Raw genomic sequence first — 23,175 nt, 5'->3', positions numbered from 1 at the left:
AATTTGTGAAGTAATGTTTTGTTATGCTAAGCGAACTGTGTACACATCACAGGGTGGGGGTGGGGGTACTCCCTTAAGTGTGCGGAATGCTTCTTGAAACACTTTACCTGAGACCAAAAGGATTTTCCCGACCCTATTTAAGACCAACCCCCTTGAGATACTCAGTTTTAGACCATGAAAACGATCAAAACTATCTTAACCCACAACAAATACACAAGAAGCTATAGAGGTCAAAAGAATGAGATGAAACCAGCAAACATGCGTGGTAGGAGTTGTGTGGGCCTTCCAGTGTGAAAACCATATCCAATTCTGTACCAGACTAAGAATTAAATTCTTAGTCTGCTCAGTGTGTATATTCCTTGACTCAATGCCAGTTACCTCAAACTACAAAGATTTAAGATTAATTTCCATATTGTTGTAAAGTGCCATTACACCTTTCAGGAAATAGCCCTCTATAAGTGCATTGCTGTCACTATTTTTGTTTCCTATAGGGGGCTACTCTGGTTTATACATGTAGATGAAGGTATTTCTGAAGTGTGCAATTATTGATTCATAAACTATGGAGAGTTAAAAATTAGAGGTGGAAGAACAGGGACTTTTTAAGAAGTTGCAAAAAGATGCACTTCATCAAACAATCGTATCAGTTTTCATTTTGAAGCTTGAACTACATGCAAATGGCAAAACATGTTACAGTAGCCACATAAGCTTTTAAACTGAAGGGTTTTATCCAAAAGGATCATAAGTGCCTTTCTGTGCCTTTAAATTGCTCACTCTTGGTAATCATTTTGCTCAAAAACTAAGTATGCAACTCAGCCTTCAAATTTGGCCGCGTTCACTAATAATATTATACCCCCAGGTTGGTTCTCTCGAGTGTTTCAAGAGAGTACTCTAACTTGCAGTTCCCTTCCGCTGTTTATTTTTTCCATTTCTTAGTGTAGTTACTTAATTACATGGCACTTCTTAATCATGTTTGAAGAAACAACAACGACAACAACAGAAAACTTTAAATAAATAACATTCAAAACTACCAAACTTTGGTAAGCACAAGCAAGATGATTTTCTAACACAACTCTAATGTTCTTTTGACAAAGAAAGTAGTAAGTTCTCATAACTTTTACCATTTGGCAAATTACACATAAAAAAAATGCATGGGTTATTCACTCAATATTACTAGTATTTTTAAAGTTAAATCACGTGGCATAATAATTACACATTTAGTAGGAATTTACTTTAACCTTTTGTGGATACAAGCAATTTTTACTGAATTTACAGATGTAACTAACAAAAATGAGGAAAGATACACATTGATTTTAAATTTATTTTTGCAATTTACTCTTAAATTACCAAGGAATCAGTACTAAACACGAAAAGATACAGGCCTCTCAAAACGTTTTGTTGGTAGTAGGCGGCACAAAATATGCCCAAAGAGGTCTTAGGAAAAATTAGTGTGAATTAAGTAACAAATGAGCATCTTAAGGGATCAAAATAATCAGCTGCTGGTACATATATGCTTTGAGAGAGATCACAACATGCCAGCAACTTCATAAAGGAAAGAAACAGACTGTTATCTCTGGTATATATTCTCATCTAAAATCTCTGTAAATGATACTACAGTATGTTGTAACAGAGTAAAACCAAATCCAAAGAAAAACAGACAAGCAAAAACATTGACCTTGTTGTTGTCCTTTATGTTGTTACCGACAACCTTGAGATTAAACTTCATGCAAATAATTCATGCAGATGTTAATAACTTAAACCATTTTTATCATCCCTCTGTTACTATGCTATTGGGATTGTTTATGTAGCTCAAAGTATACAGTACATACAAAGTTTGTTAACCATAACTCAAGTTACAATCACTGCATGCGTTACACTACAATCTAGCTCACAACCCTATCACACCACTAACGACACAAAGCTGTTATACTGCTGTATATTTCGTTTGAGGATGTCGATACATGGACCCAGCACTCGTTCAAACCGTTGCCTGTCAAGCCTGACACATTTGAGGGTTCCTTTTGCACGGACTGTTGCAGCGCGGGGTCGATTCAGGACCAGAGCTATCTCACCTGTACGTAAAAATGTTAAAAGATAAATCCAGTGCTATACCCGCAGCTGTCTGCTTTGAAGAGGTTAGCTCTTCTAGAGACATACAAGGTAAAGTGGCCTACCCAGCCAGAGCTTAAAGTGCTACTACGACGAAAATGTTGCATGTCCTTTCTCTTCAGATTTTGAAAATAGACGTACTTCATAAGTTCATGCCAATTTTTATCTCAAAATTCACACAGGAAGTCTGATTGTTTCAACAGAGTGTTTCGGTTTTTGCTTTCCGCCATTACTCAATTTGCAAATGGCCAGGAGTGAGGAAAAGGGTTGGGTCTAGCTGAAACGCCTGGGATGTGAAGTCATACAGGCAATGCTCAAAACCAACATGGCTAATTTTCCTCTGTTTTCCTTCCAGAAGAACTGGAAGAAGAAGAGGACAACAATGAAATCTTTCATTCACTTATTGATTGGTTTACTTGCACTGTCAAACTCCATGAACTGATACGCATATGACATCATGAGCCAACTCTTGGCAAAGACCGCTTATAAAGTAACGCAGGCTTCTGTAATGCGAACCGAGTAATGGTGGACAGATTTTTAGCGTTTTTTGGCTGGCCATTCCCTAACTTATCCTGCTTCCATCTTACTAAATACAAATGCGTTGTATCATTATGGACATATTGAATGAATTGACGTTTAAAAAAGCCAAAAAGAAAAACATTTTCGTAGCTGTAGCACTCTGTAGCATGAAACAACTAGGAGTTTTGCCTCTCTCCTCCGCAGAGGTTCGATGGGGCGTTATTTGTATCCGCTGAACGAAGTGAGTGCAGGCGCAAAAGCTGATAGGGTTGACTTGGCGGCGAACCTCTGCCAGAAGCATGTCGTTTTCTTGTACATCCTTGTCGTTTTCTTGTACATTGATAGATTCCTCGGTCATCTCTAAATTTGACAGTTTCATTCTTGGCGGAAGTCAGCATTTACTTTGTCTCTACAGTTTGCGGTCGTTAATTTTAAGGTGAGATTTCACAATTTCTACAAAAAAGCAAAATCGTTTGTATTCGAAGCCCCCCTTGAAACCCGTGGAGAGTGGACTTAGTACATTTCGCTTCGTGAAAGTCAACAATAGTCACGAACAAATAATTGCTTTTTCTGGGCTCGAAAGGCCTTTTGGCCTTTTATAACCTTATTTTAAAGACAGTTGTTTCATCACAGTACATAACAAGCTTCCCGTGAGAACTAAATGCTAATTAAATCACCGAAAGATTATTATAACTTCTTCTGATTAAACTTGTTTACAAGATAAAAATATCAAGTTTGGTCGTTTCGGAGTATAGAAAAAAAATACGCTTTAATTAAAACATTAAGCTTACTTGCTCTAGTCTCTTTTAAGACCGAATCGACAGTTTTTGTTTGGTCTCAGCTGGCAGACGTTTCCTCAATAAATCATTTCTTTGCATGCACTCTTTTATCTCCACACGACCGCCGCTCGTGTAACTTGAATTTCATTCTTGTAGTGATGATTCAAGGCATCACAGCAAAATAAAAGCGTTTTCTAAACAGTCATCATGAGATAAACAAACTTTCCCCGATTTCTAAGCATGTAGGTAAGTTTTCGTGCGTATATCTCCCACATCGCGCAACATGACAATTTCACAAACACCCGCCATTTTCATGACATAAGTACGCACACCACCCTAGTTACAAAATGACTCCCCCGAATCGCAGCCATATTGGGCGTGGTTTCTGGCAGAGGCTCCCGCCGTCGCCTTCCACGGAATTTTACGCCAGCACTCCCTTTTCTCAGCGGAGCCTCTGCGGAGGAGAGAGGAGTTTTGCTATTCCCCCCTGGATAGGACGCTAGTCCATCACAGGGTTACCCCCAGCAGAATGTTGCCATACCCATTTATACACCTGGGTGAAGACAGAGAAGGTGGAGTGAAGTCTCTTGTCTAAGGAAAATAACAAACCAACAACAACAGGAACCTAGCCTCAAACCACCCAAGCTCTGACCTTCAACCCTATCATTGAAAGTACAAGGCTCTAAACACTATCAAAGGCCAGAATTATTTTGCACTATTGTCATGTTTGTAGTCATTTTCCAAGAAAACATAAACATGAACCTCACATCTACGGTTTGCCGTGAACGTGATTGTAAATCTCTCTAATAACACTTACCAAAGTAGTCTGATTGTCCTAACCGGCTGACCTCAATGTAATCTTCATTAGGAGACCGACGCTGCAACACCACAGCCACCCCCTGAAGGAAAGTTCACAACAATTTTAAACTGCAAGATAAAACTAAGATCCTAACACCTTTGTTCTCTAAACAGTATCAGTGCAGGGCAGACCAGACAACATTGAAGAAACCATCCACTAAAATACATTCATTTGGTACCATGAAATTCTCTGTTATCCAAGTAACATAAATGAGTTAGCACATTTTGTAAGTCATCACTCGGACAAATTTTGTGATCAAGCTCATGCAACTTATCTTTCAGAAAGAGTTCACGCTTTCCATGGTTAAAGTTCTTATCTTTTTCTGAAGTTCACCCCCCAAAAAAATGTCTCACCTTGGACATAAAAATATTTTTTTCTCATTTTCCTAAATTTATAGGGTTGGTCTTCTGTTACAGTTTTTTCCACTGAAATCACAAGTAGACTACCTTATGATCTGGTGCTATTGAAGTTTGAATAGCAACTTTTTGGACACATTTTGTTAAATCATTTGAAACTAGAAGGAAACCTATTCTTGATTTCATTTTAAGGCTTTCAATTCAAATTAAAAAATGAAAGATCTGGATTGGACAATTTCCATCAGGCTGGATAACAATATTTGAATTTCAAACACTTCATCATGAGCCAATTAGTTTTCAAATAAAATGCTAACACATACAGGTCAGTGAAACACTTACATCGACAATAATGTAGAACTCGTCGCCATGTTCGCCTTGGACTACAACATTTTCATTATCCTCATAAGTAACTGCTTCCAAGGCATCAGCTACAGTAAGCCGCTCCCATTTGTCTAGTGACTCAAGAATGCTGACTTTCTCAAGGAATTGCTCGTACATCTTCCTCTTACGAATCTGGCTTCCCATCAAGATACGTCGGTAAGTAACTCGATCAATGGCCCAAAGCTTCACATCAGTTTTGGACTACAGGATAGAAAGCATAGTACAAAAGGATGGTTAATGAACAGGGATGGCCTGTGTATTTTATAGAGAATCAATATGTTCAAATCTTTCTAAAATTTCCAAGAACTTGGCTCTCGTGGGTTACCTTACAGGGTTAGGGGTGTGGTCATTTGTGCCACTGAGGCCCATATTTTTTGTCATTTAGCTTCATACCTTTCACTGCAACACTTAAGGAATTTTTTCAATAATAATAATAATAATAATAATAATAATAATAATAATAATAATAATAATAATAATAATTTACACAGAGTTATCAATGAAGGTTTTCTATTTCTTGGTGCTGCAGAAAGCACTCTTAGTTAGCTGTAAGTGTGTGTTTTAGTTTGTTTCTTCAAAGCAATCTTTTCAAAATCACTTTGTGATTGCAACACCAATAAAGCTTGGTGAAAGGATGAACCTAAAATAGGCAAGATGTGTTTCACTCCAAAAACGATCCTATTATCAGAAGTCAACTCCACCAGGCAGGTAAATATAATATTTTTGTTACAAAGTTTGCAATACAAACTAACCTCTGTGGTGCACATTTGACAAAGGTGAAACCTTCAATAAGCAGTGGAATACCATAACTGTACTGACAATATTCTCTGCTTGAGGCTACAACAGTACTTTTCATAGCTTATAATTTTCCCATAATCTAGGATCATAGAATATAACAAACCTTTATAGTCGCTGCTCTTGGAGTGCCATAGATCAATGCCAGCTCACCAAAACTGCCCCCTTCTCCAATGGTAGAGACATACTCATCACTAACAAACACCTGCCAAGAACAGAGCAAAAGAATATCAGACAGAATTAACAACTTCATGAATGTTACTGAAATGTCTCAGACCATTGGACAAAAAAGTTTAAAGAAAACAGTACGAACATTGGATTTCACAGAACTACACTGAGAGTGGCCCCAGTACACACTAGAAGTTTTCTTGGAAAACATTTTAAGGGGGCATAGTGGAAATTTGATGAAGATTGCTTACGATGTCTGACAAAAAGCAGGTCCATTTTAACCAAGAATGCAGATGATTCTTTTTATCGTCTTAGTTCAAGCATGGTGCCTTTCTTCCCTCTCAAACTTTTAGGTGTACAAAAAGTGTGCATATTCATCAAAAAGTACCTTAGACTCCTATTATCTTACAATAACCAAGGGAATCAAGAATTTGTTTGAGGAACACAACTCTTTGAGATGGATTCAAAATAAGTTTCTTTTTGCCTCAAGATTGGTAGTGTTCAGATAAAGCTGTCTCATCAATTTCTTTTAACAATCAGACAAGCAAATGATAGGGAAATGCCTTCTTTTGTACATTGACCCATATGATTAAAAGAACAATACTATTGCCGGACACCAACCAAAATAACAAGAAATTTCTCAAAATCTCCATCTCAGAATTATCTCCAGATTTTACCCGAAGGTTGGCAATTTCACACTCGAAGGAGTAACTAATCGCTAAGCATAGGTAGTGTTCCATAACGACAATTATACTGCCCAATTTACGAGGTAATTTCTTGGTGGTAACAACAATTCAGCCTGTGAAAGATATGTAAACAGACAACACGAATATTTACATCAACTTCTCCGCTGTCAATGATGTAGAAGTTGTCTCCTTCATCACCTGAAACAGCAAAAATTGAACAGTGAGTATGTCAGAACTCCTTTCCTTTGGGTATTAACCGTCTCGATTAGCTCTTGACTTATCGTGATGCATAGCGAGGCAGCTAAATTATTAGAGCTGGCAAAACACTGAAGGTCACAACAAAACAACTAAGCTTACATTGCGAAGCGGACCTATGAAAAATTCCAACCTTGTACTTTACAGCGTGTGCTTAAAATTGAGATTAACAATGTATCTCGACGAGGAATCAGAGCAACTCTGTCTGAAATATATGTCCAAGCTCTTCAATCCGTACCTTGCTGAATAACAGTCTCCCCGGCACTGTGCTTCACCAAAGACATGGCGTCAAAAATATCACTAAAGAAAAAGAAAAACGCCATTCGTGCACATTCTTGCCATCAAAATTCTTCTTAAATCAAAGGGAATACTTGCACTGATATTTTTATCATACTGACCTCCTTTCTACCTCGTCCAAGTGAGAAAATAGGATGTTTTTCGCAATTGCCTTCGAAAGGGCGGCCATAGTTTTATAGTCTTTGGGAACGACCTATTAAAACAAGAGTTTGCGTTAAGTTTTGTCACATACAACACTAGGATAGCGTTTTGCTTAAACTTTATGAAAACCGTAAATTTACCTTTTTGACATAAGATGTTGCCTCATCCTCCGTAATTGGTCCAGCGCTTACAGCACCGCGACGTTGTCGAGAAAAGCCACGAACTGGTCCTGGATGATCTTCGATTTCAAGTTTTTGCTCCGGCTCGCTATGTTCCTGTGACTCTGAATCGTGTTCCTGGTGAGAAAATAATGGCAAATGTTATTAGCTTGGCATTTATTTGTCTAACCGGGTTACAAGCAGAATACCAAAGTGAAAACACAACCGAAAAAATCAACATGGAACAAAGCTTCGATATGGACGGAGCTCGAAAGAAAAAACACCTTTTCGAGTTTTTCGAAATACTCCCGAAAAAACCTGTGTGGGTTATCGGGCTTCTTGATACAAAGTTGCACGATACAGTCTTTAAGTATGGCTTGAATGTTATGCTTTTCTACATAGACTTCGCACTGCCTTAGCGCTTCGGCATCTCCATCCTGCTTTTTGGACGCCATTTTGCTCGCAAATGTCGATCGGAGAAGAACTGGCGTGACGTCACACAGACTTGTCCAATATCTGCTATGCGGTGACGTCAATGTGACGTCGTAAATAAATGCGTGGGTTACTTACAGTCGCAAACTGCTGAAAATTTATGCTACCAAACCGGCTGTTCGATTAGATTAAAATATATATTTTTCACAGATGGACAGAAGAGATTGCGTTCAAAAGAAATAAATGCTGAAGAGAACAGTGTTAAAATTATATATTTTTTGTTTTGTTTTGGGTTTTTTTTAGCAGGTTGGAGTACAAAATTGAAGGAGAGATAGGAACCGTTTCCAAATTTTAATAATAGAAACAGACTATCGCCCCCGCACTTTTGCAGCAATTCAAATGTAATTATAGCAAGATGTTTGGACCTATTTACGTCGAATGATTACGTCTGTTTGCATTGATCTGTTTAAATTAGGCACGTCTTTTTTTCCAGTGCTTTCAGTTTTCTGTTTTAATCATCTTCGTCCTTAAGTGTTATTTCGGTTTTTCTGTTTTATGAACATTAATTAAAGGCCGTTTGCACGACAGGTTAAAAGCGGTGCGGTACCTATAATTTTTGTAAATAAATACCTGTGCTGCGTTGGGACCTTGAAACATTGTTCCAAATCCGTACAAAAGTCTTTAATTTTGAGACGGTGTCCGCCAAAAATCATATAAGCCCCTCAAAATTTTTCTCATTTCTGTGATATACCTAAAAAGTGATAAACATCTTAATTTTCAACTCGGTTGCTTTGAAATGGTAGCTGTATGACAGTATTTTAAAGGAGTAACAAAAATTAGCAACTTTTGAAGAATTTGTATGGTTTTGGTGAACGCCATCTTAAACTGATTATAGACGTTTGTGTGGCCGATTTGGAACCATGTTTCAATGTCCATAACTTGGTTGTTATTCAACTTGACAACACCAAACGTGGCCAGTCAAATAACTAATCTTAAGTGGGCTATCGCGTGTTTACTTGCTTGCTAAACTAATTAGAACCAAGGCTGTATAGATGAACACGCAATAATCGTTCCCGCAGTCTACATTGTAATGCGCGTCATTTCCTACCACAAACAGACCCCGGATTTTAAACTGCGATAAAAATACTGTTTATCTTTTACTTTATAAATTGGTTACAAACTCAAAGTGGCCATAGTTTAGGGCCCGCTCTTCCCGAATGCCTTTGTCAACGGGACTTGGTTCTGGTCTAAAAAATAACGCCGGGTTTGGGAGGGGGGGGGGGGGGTTTACTTTCTCTAGATCACCACTGAACCCGAACGAGCGAGAGTATGAAGCTTCGAGTGTTAATGGAAATTGTAGCAGATCAAAGTCGATCGCGGAGCAAGCAGATTTGGCTGAGATTAAGCATCTTGTGAGTTAGAGGCTTTTTAGGCCAAGCGAGAGCCTGAGCAAAGCCTTGAACAATCAAATATGTCGATTTTAATAAGAAAGTTAGGGAAACTTTAAGCATCTCACTTCAATATACAACTTTGATAGGCCCACTGGAATGTATTTAGCGACTTACTAGTATCTCTAGAGTGGGGTAAGATAAATCATTGTCACAATCCCGAAAGAGTGGTGCAGAAACTTGAGAGACCGTGGTAAACCATCCCCGCGATGGACCCAATAAGAGGGAATAAGAGCACTGTGTAAATTGGGACTGGTCGCAGATTATGTAACATCCGGTTCCACCAACTCTCGCACACTCCTATTCGCATAGTTTAGCACTAAAAACAGAGCCCTTAAGTCCTAAAGTCCTAAAGTTTTCATATATTCCTGCATTTCAGTGTTCCTTTTGCCCCAAGCCTCGTATTACCTAACTTTCTTCAATGTACAATCCTTTTATTATCACGTTTTATCTTGCGATGTCTGGCCCATTTTTCAAACTTTGACCAGTGGCTAGACAGACCGGTTTTTTTTTCGGTACAAACTGATGACTCCTATGGTTTTACCGTGCTTCCAACAGGCAGAGCATCTGTGTTTAGTTTACTCAGCAATTAAAAAGTTTTATTTGCCAGGCTGTGAACAATATTATCTAGAATGGGATTTTTTCCTTTTTCATTTCTTAATGTATGTAATTTGTTGCGTCACCAAGAAGCAATATGGCCGTTTTATGTCTCTCACAAGTCTTATGCACATAATCAGACACTACGTGTACGTCAAAGCGTCCGGTGGTCCTTTTTTTTAGTCTAACGCTCAATCATTTGTGACAACCTTTTGTTACCGCCACTGACATCAAGCAAGCATATCATGAAACTCAACCGAAACATCTTGAAGCAAATGTTAGAAAGAAAATTTATGGGCATATCAATACTGACCGGACCTCTCCATCACGACGGTTTTTGTCCAATTTAACACGGCTGAGAAAAGTAAACCGGATATTCACCAACTCTCACTACTCACTAAATATCATATTTTGATTGACCTTGTAGCTTTTCTTTTACTTGCTCGACGTAAAATGAAAGTGACCAGTGGCAAAAATGCGTTCTGCTGAATTTACATTTTACGTAGCCTGTAGCCCGCACAACACCAGCTCCACTTTTTGATATTTACGCTGTGAGTTGGTTGTTTTACTTCACGTTCGTTTTCAGTCCACAATTTTAAGAAACCGGATAATGTATTGCTCCAGACCGCAGGCCATCTGGAAAGCACATCACTAAAGCAGAAGTAGCATTTAAATATTTTAAAAACAATTAATGCCGATGTGAACCTTGAATTCATACCTTGTAGTTTCTGTCATTCCGTATGGCCGTTTCACATGACATAACGGTCAAAATGTCGATTTGAAGCAACTATATATCACATAAAACCACCTGTACACTTGAGTGACAATAAACACGGAACTGAATGGAGGAAAATGTTACGGATGTTCCGATGTTCGACGTAATTGTCTTTGATATCAATATTCAGCGATGTTCGGCGTGACTACCTTTGATATCAATATTCAGGGATTGATTTAATTGGCATCTTGATTAGGGCTTATAATATTCTTTCCCTCCCCACAACACGCATGTCCAGTGATTTTGAGAAATTCCTCTAGGCGGAAAATGGAGCAAGGAAGGAAAAAATATACCATTGCGGAAATTCTGCTTGTCGTTATTTGAAACAGAGGAGGTAATTTTTTTGACGTCTGCGATAGTTTGTTATAGCCTGGAGCACTAATTTATCATGATCAAAAAAGCATCGGATATTTATGTGTTGACTGCTCAAACGAGTGATCTCAAAAGACTAACAATTGTCATTAATAAAGGAAGGCTTTGAACACTAGTGGAGACTTAATTGATATCAGGACACACTAATAATTCCGAATCTCCGATTCAAAACAGCAAGGATATCAGACATGCTAGACATTGTTAAGGAGGCGGGTAAATTTGGTTTAGTTTAATATTCATGTGCTGCAAAGCGTACATTATTCACGCATGGTCAATTAAAAACATTGGTATTATTTGTGGAAGTTAATCACCCATTACTGTCCGCTATCTTAATTTATTCCAGGTTCTACACGATGAGAAATACAGCCAATCAAATTTCGCGGTTTCCCACTGGTTCAATACAACGACATTTTCCCGCCAAAATATCCCCTGAGCGTCCTCCTTCCGTTGGGCTTTCAGGAAAGATTGAAGATTTGATGTGAGACAAAGCAGAGGCATGCACTCGTTGGTCTCCAGTTAACTTTTGCCTCTTTTATGAACCTGCAGTTATTTTCAACCAGACAAGCTCCGTCAGTGTTCACGATATCTTGGAAAAACCTACGAAACTTTGCACGTTTCTATTTACCGGAAAGTTTGCAAAATCATTTTACAGGCAAGTCACATTGCATTTCAAGGATTTCTTTTCTCTGCTTTTCTTTGTCCCAAGCTCTTGACAAACAAGGAAGATCGTCACATAAGAGAGTTTTAGATCTGTGTTTTCGCGAACCTCTAACCGCGGTTTGCAGTTCGACGTTCAAAGACTCTTCAAACGCTAACGTAATTCGATTTAGTTCTTCTTGCAATTTTACGGCCGCCATTTTGAATCAGCAGCCATGAACATGAATGGCACTTGTTTTCAAGAATTTAGCATTTCGCCTGAGAATTTTTGCCTTTGTTAATGGATAATGACTTACTCAACCAGATTTTTGTATCAGATAAAACAAGAGTTATACGCCAAAAGCTTGGAAATCAGGTAAATGACATACGTGACCTCTCTAACGCACGTCAAAAACCTCAATCGTGACATGAAAGACTGGTCACGTGACCTCCAGCGGTTCTTGGTAAACTCGGATCCAAAACTCTCTTTTAAATGTATTAAACAGGGTAACAAAAGTGTATACTTTACTCTCACGCTTTTGACTTTTTGACCTTATAGTCACCAGAAGATTTAAGGAAAATACTTCACTATGTTGTCTCCTGAGTTACAAGATCGTTTTGTGCCCTTTTAAAGGGGAGGTGGGCACCTATTCTTTTCTGACACTTTGAATAGACAAAAACATGCTTTGAAACTTTATTGACAATAACCCTACTAGTGCACGGAAGCTTTTAAATTACTTTTGGCTGCGGATGGCACTGTAGGAAGGAAATGGATTGCAGCTTGAAAAAAATGGCCAATTTTTCAAGTTCTTCTAGGCTGTTTGCCGAAGAGGCATAATAAACGGCACCCATAGGAGGGATTATAGAAAAATCCTATCATTTTTTTTAGTCTATAGTTTCAGCGTTCTACCTTTACTATCTATTTGGGGTTTTATCAAAGCAATCCAGGAGCAATCCAAAAAATGCCTAAATAGGTTTACAATGCTGGGCCACTTCAATCTGAGGATTTTTAGGATGTTTTTAAAGAACAAAAAGGAAGGGGGGGGGGATGGGGTGGGGAGCTGAATAAATTAATATTAGGAAAAGTGAGAAAAGTTTAGATTTTCAAGTGATCAAAAATTTATACGAAAACAGTCTATTGACAAGCTCAAGTGTTCTCGCACGGTGACGGACTGTTTGATGAAGTGTACAGTGTTTTTCCTGTCTTCTTTCTTTCCTAAATCACATCCCATTTCATCAAAATTTAACCAGACTACTCCTTTCATGATCGCACTTTTAAATTTTATTCACATACTTAGGAGAACCACCTTGTACAGCATAATAAACGGCACCACAGTAGCTTGGAAGCCTTTATTTGAATGGTCATCCTTTAGGATTTATTCCTGGACTCAAGATTATTACAGTCCGAGCAAATTTTGACTTGGGCCTGGTTCAGATGTCGTACTTCACATGAGCCGAATCAGATTTAATAAATTATTAAGTTCAGGTGAAGTATGGCGTCTGAACTGGGCCTACATACCGGTATGTCAATTTTCAGAGATCTCACCAAATGAAAAATGAAGACCTTAACCTGTGTTCTCTCTAAAAGTTTCATGGCAATGTTCATTGTTTTCAGACTTGTTGGATTCACACAGTAAGTTCATGTTTGACAAACAATTCCATTGATCCAATTTTCTGCCATGTGCTCCACAGAGCGTTACTCTGTTAACATTTGAAGGACTTGTCGCACTCGAGATTCAACTACTGCATCCTGTTCACCTGTTTAAAAATATTACAAATGTGAGCATAGTTACGTGTAATACAAATGTACAGAAATATTTTCACTACGATTAGATCACAAGCAGTCCCTTGGTTTTCTTAGGGATGGTAAAAGCGACTAAACTATGCGGACGCACGCGTAAAAATTGCTTCCAGTGAGGACATGTGACACGCAAAGGGAAGCAAAAAAATCGGCCATGTTTCCAAGCGGATAGTCCAGAACAAAAGAAAGTAAGAGATCATAACTTCTTCTTCAAATGAAAATCCTAAAAGAAAGTCACTGCCAAAATCTTCCCACCCACAAAATGTCCACCAGAAAATTTCACCCCCCCCCCCCCCTGCCAAAAAAAAAAAAAAAAAAAAGTCCCCAATTGCATTTGGACATGTCTGTCACTAAAATACCTAGACCCACCCCCCAATCAAAATTTGGTGCATTTAAACAATTTCTCACTATTGGCAGTTAATTTACATTACCATCTCTTCAGAATAAGGTGCTCTATCCATTATAGAGGTTTGCTGAGCACAGAATGCATAAAAAAAGTGGGACTATAAGATTGAAAACCCTTAGTTACTGTACTTTACCTGTTCCTCTGTCAATCCTCTGCTCAGCCATTTCAATTGTCTTATCCTTTGCAGCTCCCTTCAGGCCTTCTAAATATTTGAGCAGAATGCTGAAGTCCTCATCCTCAACCTAAAACATTAACACGATAAGTTGCCATTTTCTTTGCCACCGAATCTCACAAATCAAGCATGCATTTGAAAAGCTATCCTGGTTTTTGTAAGTTCTAAAGCCTGTGTTAGGTGTTCTAGGCGAGCAGGCAACTGTGCACAGGCCAGAGAGCCTACAAAAGACTTGCAGAAAAAAACAAAATAAAGTGGTGAGATTGATGTACATTTGAATCACCCTGGTTGATGGAATTAAGGAATCCACTCCTCTACACTTTAAAAGATAGGGTGAAGGTCCATCAAATGCTAAACAAGTCAACAGATTTTGGTTTTCCTACGGTGCACAATTGAAGGGCTTAGGGCATAACTAAACTAAAGTAATAGCGCTTTTTAGATTGCTTTTTAACTCGTGAATGCGCACATGCGCAATGAACGAGTTATAGCGATAGCTGACTGTTGACTTGGTTGGTCGGTCGGTTCTGTCGTTAACTTTCGGGCGTGCGCAGTGAATGAGTTTTATAATTCAATTAGTGGAAAAAACACGCGAACATTTATTGTTCATGGCGCATCAGGATTTTCTTATTCAATATGTAGAGAATAATTTGACGATCATTTAGTGCAAGAATGGAGATTTTTCGTTGAATCTGAGCAAAGTTAGGTTTTTTCGTTTTTTTTTTTACAAAGTTCGGTGTCTTTTAAGAATGAAAAATAATTTAATTTAGAAATAATTTAATTAACATATAATTTAATTTAAAAGTAATTGTCGGCAAGGACTTTGAATAAACAAGACACTTTTTAGGGGCTGATTACATGGCAAATTTCAGCCCGGGCTGAAATTTCATCCCGGTAGGCGGGCTGGAATTTTGTTGCGATTACATTGCGAATTTCAGCCTCGGCTGCCAGCCTTAGCCGCCATCTTGTTTCATTGAAAACAAATCATTGCGCATGCCCACGTCACTGATTACATGAGATTTTTAAGCCCGTTTGCCCAGGCTGAAATTTCCAGCCCGGTTTCAAAAACCAGGCTGGAAATTTCAGCCCGGGCTGAAACTTTCTTCAAGCAATTGCAAACGTCGTTTAAAGAAGATTTGTTCAAGAAACCGAGCTGAAATCTCAGCCGGCCTAACCAGGCTGAAATCTCAGCCCGGGCCGAAATTTGCCATGTAATCGGCCCCTTAGACCTTTTACCTTTAGCACTAGTGGCCTCATTTATTGTAGGCCTCGCCGATTTTTAAACCTAACCTCCCTTCGCGATTGAACTAACTGAATCGTTTTAGGCAGAAAGAATGCGTGATATAGCATTTCACAACTTGAAATTTTGCCACCAGAAAATGTCTTCAGCTGCAAGAAGCACTCTTTTTAACTGAAATGTTCACTGCTAATCATAACTTTTTGCATACATGAAAACTCAACATCTTTCATCATATTTTTCCATCAAGTAGATTAGTTTGCTAAAAAAACTAGTTTGCTGTCAGTTTTAACGTGAAAGCGGAATGTGCCATGTCACGCATCATTGACGTCGTAAACAAAATTATGCAAATTTCTGGTGAAATGAAGACTTTAAGATCTTGTCAGCTTTCATAGAGGTTTTAAAGGGAAAAAATGTTTCATTTTCGAAATTTACAACTGGTAATTTATGGGAAAGCAAAAGGACGCGGTCAATAAATAATTCTTATTTAGCAAGAGCTTGTCATTTTTCATTATTTTTACTTGAGGATTGCGTGGTCTAAACTCCAAAGGAAAAATTTCACGCATTTATGTCGGGCATGAAATGTAATGCGATACTTTGTTGAACAGATTTCCCTTTGTGAGATCGGCTTGAAAATCGCAAATCTACCTGGAAGTTAAAAAAAAGTATGCCCTACAGTAATTTTGTAATTTTAATTCCCAAAAAAACTTCACTTGCCCATCGGGCAAGTGATGGTCAGAATCCACTAGCCCGATCGCAAAATCCAGTAGCCCCGGACTATCTGACACGAATTTGCATGACGTAACTGCACATGGCGTCCTTCTATGAACTTTGAAAAAATTATTAAAAAACAGCTGATTTTTTTTTAATCAGCGCATCAGAATAATCTTATTCAATCTGTGGAGAATAATTTGACAATCATTTTTATAGTACAAGAATGGTTATTTTTCGTTACATAATCGGGCAAAGATATCATTTCTTTTAGCTTTCAAGGAAGTTTCCGTAGCCGTCTAAATTTCAATTAATATGTGTCATCTGCATTCACGAGTTGGCTCACAGGAGCCTTTGATTTTGTTTGAGCTCAGATTCCCCAGACGTTTTGCACATGGCCTTGAATTCCTTCTCCAATAAGGAAATATTTCCCTGATGTTTTATCTACTACTTTGCGCTGTGTTTTGTGATAAAAATTGAAATCTTGCCCAGAATCATAAACTAATGACTGTTTTTTTTATTATAAACGAAGCATAAACCAACAGATACAACATTGGAGCAATGTTTCCTGAAGGCCGAAGTGTAAAAAAAGCAGAGAGTCTGAACTAAAACAAAAAAAAAGTGATCTAAAAGCACCAGAGGTTGGTAATTCCCCAAGCCCTTTGATTGATGAGGCTAGTTGTAAATCTCCTTCGTGACCTTTTTGGTTAAAAGTGCCCCCTCCTAGACCCAAATTAACAGTGAACCCTGTTAGCTTGGCAAACTTTACCAACCTGTTCTTGATCAAACATATTTTGTAGAAGCCAGACTTGACGCACTTTCTTGAAGTTCCAATTCCGTCTGTCTGTATACCATGTGTGTAAGTAGTCCAGACCAGGATGGACAGTAGGTCTTGATTCCTGTTCTGGTTGACCCTTTGATTTCTTCTTCTTCTTTTTCTTCTTGACAGTAGCTGACTCTTCATCAACTTCACCATGATCAATACCAGGAGCTTATAACCCTATAAGCTCCTGTCAATACCTAGAATTTCATTGTCATTATTTCCAGTATCAAACATGCCCTCTGTTTCTACTTTCCTTTTCCTCTTTTTCTTGCTACTGTCAACATTATCAATGCCAGAAGCAATTTCCAAGGCTCGTTCATCATATATCTCTTGATCAAGTGTGTTAAAAGTCTTCTCCTCTTTTTTCCTTTTCTTTCCTTCCTTGTCAACCTCATGTTTTGCTGTCTTAGCCTTTTTTCTATGTTTCCGTATTGACTGCTCCATTTCATCACAAGCTTGAACCTTTTCAGAACGATTCTCTTTTACTTCTTCTCTTTTCTTCTTTTTCTGGCTACTAATGAGGTTAGAGTGTTCTTTTACGTTGCTGTCTTTGTAGAAGCTAGTAAATTCCTCAGTGGTTGTAAGTAACTTTGCATCACGTGACCTTTCCTTCTCTTTACAATGTTTATCTTCTTTCATAACTTTGGAACTTTCAAGGGATTCTAATGTGCTTCGCTCTCTCTTTTTTCTGCTTTTCTTCCATTCATTGGTTGAACATTTTTCATCCAGGCATTTCCTCTCAATATCACAGTGTTTCAGCTTCACCTTGGCTGAACTTTGTTTCTTGTCTTCCTCATCCCATTTTCTATCCGTTTTTGCCTTTTTCTTTTGATGATCTTCATCAGACATACCTTTCACTTTATGAAGTTTATCTTCTTTTGTTTTTCCCTTTGCCATGATGCTCAGTAACTCAATTCACTCTAATTTAAAGACCCACTTGTTTATATCTGTCAGTGAGGAAAAATTCAACAACAATAAAATTATGGTGAATTGAGAAATTATGACTGAGTTGTCAGAAGTACAAATGAAAGAGAAGGGGGAGGTCTTTAAGCACTGAGCAGCTCAGATAAGAGAGCAAGTAAGCACTAGAAAATTAAAAAAGATGTCACCATGTCAATACTGTTGAGCCTCATGTCAAACACTCACAGGAAATGACGGCCTGTTTGAGATTGTAAGAGTTGTGAAAATCTGGAATAATTTACAGTGCAACAGGAATATGATAAACAGATACTAAACTACAGGATACTGGGTCACTTGTAACAATATACAAATAAGCCAAATTCTGCGTGGGACCGAAACAAAGTCTTGACCGAAACTGGAAACTGCGCATGTAAAGTCTCTGGCACCCAGGGTACTGCTAAGCCAAATGAGTTGACAGATACACTTTCCATCATTCCTTTGATCTACTGGGAAAGTTACCAGATGAGCCATAAAATACATAGATCCTGTAAAGATCAAGTCTACTACATATGTAGCTGGTGTTGGTCAATAAAATGGTCAACATGGGGGGTCACCGCTTGTTCAATACTTCGTGGAAAACTCTGTCAAACCTCCACTGATACCTCGATTGACACTTGGTTGACATTAAGCAGATAGTTGACCAATATATCAGTCATAATGCTCAATCAACAAATGGTTGATGTCGTTTGTTGTGTCAACTGATGTTTAACCATTGGCATGTCAATATTAATAATTTTTTGAGAGTCAATTGTATATCAGTCAACTGTCAATTATGTATAGAAGACATGGTAATAATTGCTTCAGTAAATGACATTTGTGTATGCATGTACACATTGAAAGGCTTGTACTCTGCGTGCTACAATGAAAAGTAATTTGCCTTGATTCCTTGCTGTAACAATGAATATATTGACCAATACTTGGTGAAATGAAATGTAAAATATCTGAGAACTAACGAAGCAGTTGTTGTATCAGCTGGCATATATATTGGTGGATCTGTCAAGTAAAAGGCCCACTGACTGACTATTGCCTAAATGTTAATCAAGTGTTGATTGATATGTTAACCAACTCGTGATCAGCACATCACCCGATGTATATTTGACACCAGCATCTATAACAAACACGATTCCCCAAGACTTCATGCCACTGAAATCCATTGCACCAAAAAAGATTGTGTCTGTACATTTACCCATAATTATTCTTAGGGTATGAAATCCCTAAAACTCTCACAAAATGACAAAGAAAAAACACAAAAACTTCAAAGATAGCATACATAATGAATTTCCAAACAAAATGTGATTTTCTATGGGACAATTAAGTTGGTAAGTTAGCAAGGTATTGTGATTATGTAAAGCTGCCATCTTTTTCCCCACAGTTATTGAGCTTATTCCTCCACAGGTAGCCCAAGCTGTATGAGTGTCACGAGTGTTACACGATGGCATAAATTATAAGGGTTTGTATGGGAATTTACGAAGTGTTTTGGAGTCGAAAATAAAGGGCATGAATCACAGGCGGCCCAAGCTCATGTTACGAAATAAACGTGACTGGTAGCGATCAGTACCGGGCGTATTGTGTTACATTTGAATTTATATAGGTTTGTATGGGAAACCAACGGTTTTATTTAAAACCGTAGAAATTTGAACGATTTCTCAATAAAATTGACTTACCTTGACTCCTTGTTGTATTCTTTGTTGCTTGTCTGCTTTTAAAGTCGATTGGAAGCGATTTGGGGGAGTTATCGTTTCTGAATTTAGGAAAAAGCCAACCGATCTTCATTTTAATACGCCCGGAAAGAAAACGAGAGATTTCCTACCTGTTGATGCTGGTCAATGTTAATGTTTAGCCCTCCTGGAGGCAGAAAACATCCTGATTTTATGATTTCACGTGCTCAATACTGGCCAAGAAGCCGCCATATTGGAAGGGCACAAAAAGAGAAACTGGGTTGGAGTATGGGTCCCATGCCCTTGCTTCCAGGTTTTGGGTTGTGGGGTGGGGTGGGGGTGATACCTTCTTCCAGCTAGAATTTATCGCTGGTCACACTATGATGGTGTCGCACTTTTAACAGACTGACTAGAATAAGGTCACCTTTTGAAGTTAAGTCCTCTACATTAAATAAATTTTACTTTGGAAGCTGGACATCTTCGGAGACCCAGGGGTAGTCATTCGGGGCAGGCGAAAAAAGGCAATTACTTTCGTCACTCAATAATATTGAAAACCGCTCTAATAAAACTACATTCATGAATGAGCCTGTCATGATCTCATCTATATTTGTTTCTCTTTGATGTATGTTTAATTTAGCTATTATTATTTATTATTTAACAGAGAAGAGTCACGTGGTGGTACTGCTAAATTAACAGTTATTATTATTATTATCATTATTATTATTATTATTATTAAATTATTGAACACATTCAAGGAGAGGTGCTTTTAAAACAGTGTGTGTGTTCAGTGTGATGAGGGAGGGGGGTCATCTGAATAATTATCGGAAAAAATGTTATCATGGTCACCACTATCATCATCATCCCAAGTCATTGTGATCATCATTGTTATTATCATTGCCATTATGAGCCTTTTTTATAATAATAATAATAATAATAATAATAATAATAATAATAATAATAATAATAATAATAATAATAATAATAACAATCTTTTTACAGGGAGCCCACAACAGTAATGATGATAAACCCTTTCTGAGCCTCCAACATGAAGGACCAGGTACTTACAGCAGATAATTGTGATGGAGCTATGAAATCACCATGATAAAAAACCCACCTCCAAGTCCCCAATCCCCTCTCCCCCACCTCCTCCCAACACTACCAACAGCATAAAGCTCTATGTTATTGTTTTTGCTTTTTTGTATCTTATATTTTAAAACTACTCAACCTGGTTTCTTTTGGACAAAATTCTTACAACCAGTGGTTAAAGTGCCTATGGAGCAAAAATTGTCTCCATGTAGTTATAAAATTTACCCTTTCAAACACAGGATTTCAAAGTTTGAGATTGCTGAGGTAAAAATTGCAGATTTTGTGAGCGCTCAAAGTTGGGCTATTTTGCCTTCAAAAATGGTATTCGAATCGCGCGGCCAAAATGCCAGGTGACAATAACCGCTGACGTCACGTTGGTGTCAAGAATTGCAATTCATCATGACGGAAGAGAAGAAAGATACGCGACAGCGAGGGCGATATTGCGTTGCTGGCGTCCGTAACAAAGAGAGTTGCCAGAATCGATCGTTCACAGAATCGCTGGACATGCTTTTCTCTTTCTACAATCCTTTTCAGCGGCAAGAACGGAATGAAAGTAAACAAACTTTTGGCACCAACGTGACGTCACAACTTGGAATTCAGCATAAAACTTGACCCAGTCCTCTGACCATTTTTGAAAGCAAAATAGCCCAACTTTGAGCGTTTGTAAAATCTACACGTTTTACCCCAGTACTCTAAAACTTCGGAATCGTACATGTTAAAGTGCAAATTTTATAACCACACAAAAGCAATTTTCGCTTCATAGGCACTTTAAGGAAAGACATTTGACAACGGATGTTTTGTTATAGTTTATAAAATAATAAATTATTATCCTCAAGTCTTTAATACAACATCTGTAGTTTGTTCCACTACTTCACTCAATATATTCATATCAGCACCAGCTGAAAACAAGAGTTTTTTCATCTCAACTTTGGAGGCAATAACAGCAAGAAAAAGTGGAGTTTCCCCCGTTACTCTTCTAGCATTAACATTAGACCCATGTCGCAGCAAGACTTGGGCAATGTTTGTGTGGCCTTTGAGTGCTGCCTCGTGGAGAGCTGTGTCCCCAGAAAAACTAGATGCATTAACATTGCTCCCCTCATCAACAAGGAACTCAACAACTTTTTCATAACCATCTAATGCTGCCAAGAAAAGTGGTGTCTTTCCCTCAAAGTCTCTCGCATGCAAATCTGCACCAGCTTGAACCAAAAGTTCCGCAACTTCCCTGTCTACAGCATAGTGAAGAGGTATCCTTCCATATCGATCACGCAAGTGAACACTACTTCCATAGCTAAGCAATAACGCAACAAGGTTTTTGTTGCCTTTTTTTCTCACTGCTAAGCTCAAAGGTGTTTCCCCCTTAGCAGCCATGGTGTCAACATGACCACCATGTTGTATAAGATACTTGGCAATTTCAAGATGTCCTTTTCTGGCTGCATTATGAAGAGGAGTTATAAAGGCCATGTTTGACACATTTACGCTACCACCACTTTGCACAAGTAACTTAGTGCAGTCTTCATACCCCTCTTCTGAGGCAAGTAAGAGCGGGGTGTCACCAAATCCTGTTGAACATTCAAGTTCAGCTCCATTTTGAATGAGAGTGATTAAAATCTTTGCATAACCCTTCCCAGCTGCTACATGTAAAGCAGTCTTTCCCCAAGTTGATTTATAGTCCACAGGGATACCAAGACGAAGGAGATACGAGACTGTCTCTATGTTACCACCCATAGTGGCATAATGTAGCACCCCGCTTCTACCCCTGTCCTTTGCGTGAGGATCTGCTCCGTTTTCAATAAAAAATCTTACCACCTGATATGAATTAGAAGCTGCAGCAAGCAAGAGAGGTGTGGCGTAACCATCGTCACGGAGTGGCGAGGGTTTGTTAATAATATCTTCTTCTTCAAGACTTAAAACTCTTTTGATCTGTCTTATGCTTCCTCTTCTTGCGGCTTCGTGTACGAGTGACAGTCCCTGCGTATTTTTCTCAGCCTTGTCAATGATATGAAACAAACTTGAAGCGGTTTTGTCACTTTTAACAAGATCTCTTGCTGTGCAGCCGGCGTGCAAACTGCCTTTGGGTGAATTTTTCACTGTACATCTTAACGCCAACGCTGTATCCAGTTTGCTGGGACTAAACGAAAGAATTGTTTTACAAGTACTGACATCATTTTTCAAACAGATGGCGTGAAACACGCTTAATCCGTTGTCGTTATACGGGTTACAAACAGCTGCAAAGGCGAGATTTATCAGGCCATCCATTGGTACTCACTTATCTTGCATCCTATCCTCCATTTTGAATGTTATCATTCCCAGTCCGCTTCGGGAGGACATCTGCTGGAGTTGAAGGGGTGGGGATAGGGGAGCACAGCGTGCGAGGCCATTCAGAGACTGGGAAGGAGAGAAGAAAGGCTAAAAGGCAGCGCGTGTCAAAGTAAAGTTGGTCGACTGACTGTGGCATACTGCGGGCATTTGAACAGCTAGTGGAGCATTTGCCGGTTTGTCTAAGGTTATTACCAGAATTCCCTTTGAGTTTTTTTTTTTTTTACCACTGGGAAGATCAAAGGGAT

The 23,175-nt window shown here is 38.5% G+C and overlaps 3 protein-coding genes across 4 annotated transcripts; all 3 read right to left on the bottom strand.

Moving 5' to 3' along the window:
- Positions 1 to 893: 893 nt before the first annotated feature.
- On the bottom strand, positions 894 to 10,862 carry LOC146457975 (cAMP-dependent protein kinase type I-beta regulatory subunit-like). Of its 2 annotated transcripts, none has more exons than XM_085091104.1 (9): positions 10,696 to 10,862; positions 7,483 to 7,638; positions 7,303 to 7,394; positions 7,143 to 7,204; positions 6,801 to 6,847; positions 5,902 to 6,000; positions 4,959 to 5,201; positions 4,222 to 4,303; positions 894 to 2,069 (listed from the first exon to the last, which is right to left on the bottom strand). In XM_085091104.1, exons 1-9 carry the CDS (start codon positions 10,735 to 10,737, stop codon positions 1,897 to 1,899), a joined length of 996 nt encoding a protein of 331 aa, XP_084947230.1. In that variant the 5' UTR covers positions 10,738 to 10,862; the 3' UTR covers positions 894 to 1,896. The 2 variants fall into 2 exon arrangements, with proteins under 2 accessions (XP_084947230.1, XP_084947228.1); XM_085091102.1 differs by lacking the exon at positions 10,696 to 10,862 and adding an exon at positions 7,785 to 7,989.
- Positions 10,863 to 13,279: 2,417 nt separating this feature from the next.
- On the bottom strand, positions 13,280 to 19,788 carry LOC146457974 (uncharacterized). The gene is made up of 4 exons (XM_085091236.1): positions 19,678 to 19,788; positions 16,858 to 17,854; positions 14,101 to 14,209; positions 13,280 to 13,518 (listed from the first exon to the last, which is right to left on the bottom strand). The coding sequence occupies exon 2, from the start codon at positions 17,802 to 17,804 to the stop codon at positions 17,085 to 17,087; it is 720 nt and encodes a 239-aa protein (XP_084947362.1). The 5' UTR covers positions 17,805 to 17,854; positions 19,678 to 19,788; the 3' UTR covers positions 13,280 to 13,518; positions 14,101 to 14,209; positions 16,858 to 17,084.
- Positions 19,789 to 21,318: 1,530 nt separating this feature from the next.
- LOC146457973 (uncharacterized) lies at positions 21,319 to 22,987 on the bottom strand. Its single transcript, XM_085091359.1, has one exon. It carries the CDS (start codon positions 22,865 to 22,867, stop codon positions 21,443 to 21,445), a length of 1,425 nt encoding a protein of 474 aa, XP_084947485.1. The 5' UTR covers positions 22,868 to 22,987; the 3' UTR covers positions 21,319 to 21,442.
- Positions 22,988 to 23,175: the final 188 nt, after the last annotated feature.

The sequence above is a fragment of the Pavona decussata genome, unplaced genomic scaffold (genome assembly GCF_977016875.1).
Source record: "Pavona decussata unplaced genomic scaffold, jaPavDecu1.1 SCAFFOLD_234, whole genome shotgun sequence".
In the NCBI taxonomy this organism is placed as follows: Eukaryota; Metazoa; Cnidaria; class Anthozoa; order Scleractinia; family Agariciidae; genus Pavona; species Pavona decussata.
Note: the sequence above shows the minus strand (reverse complement) of the source record. Positions and strands in the feature narration are given on the sequence as shown.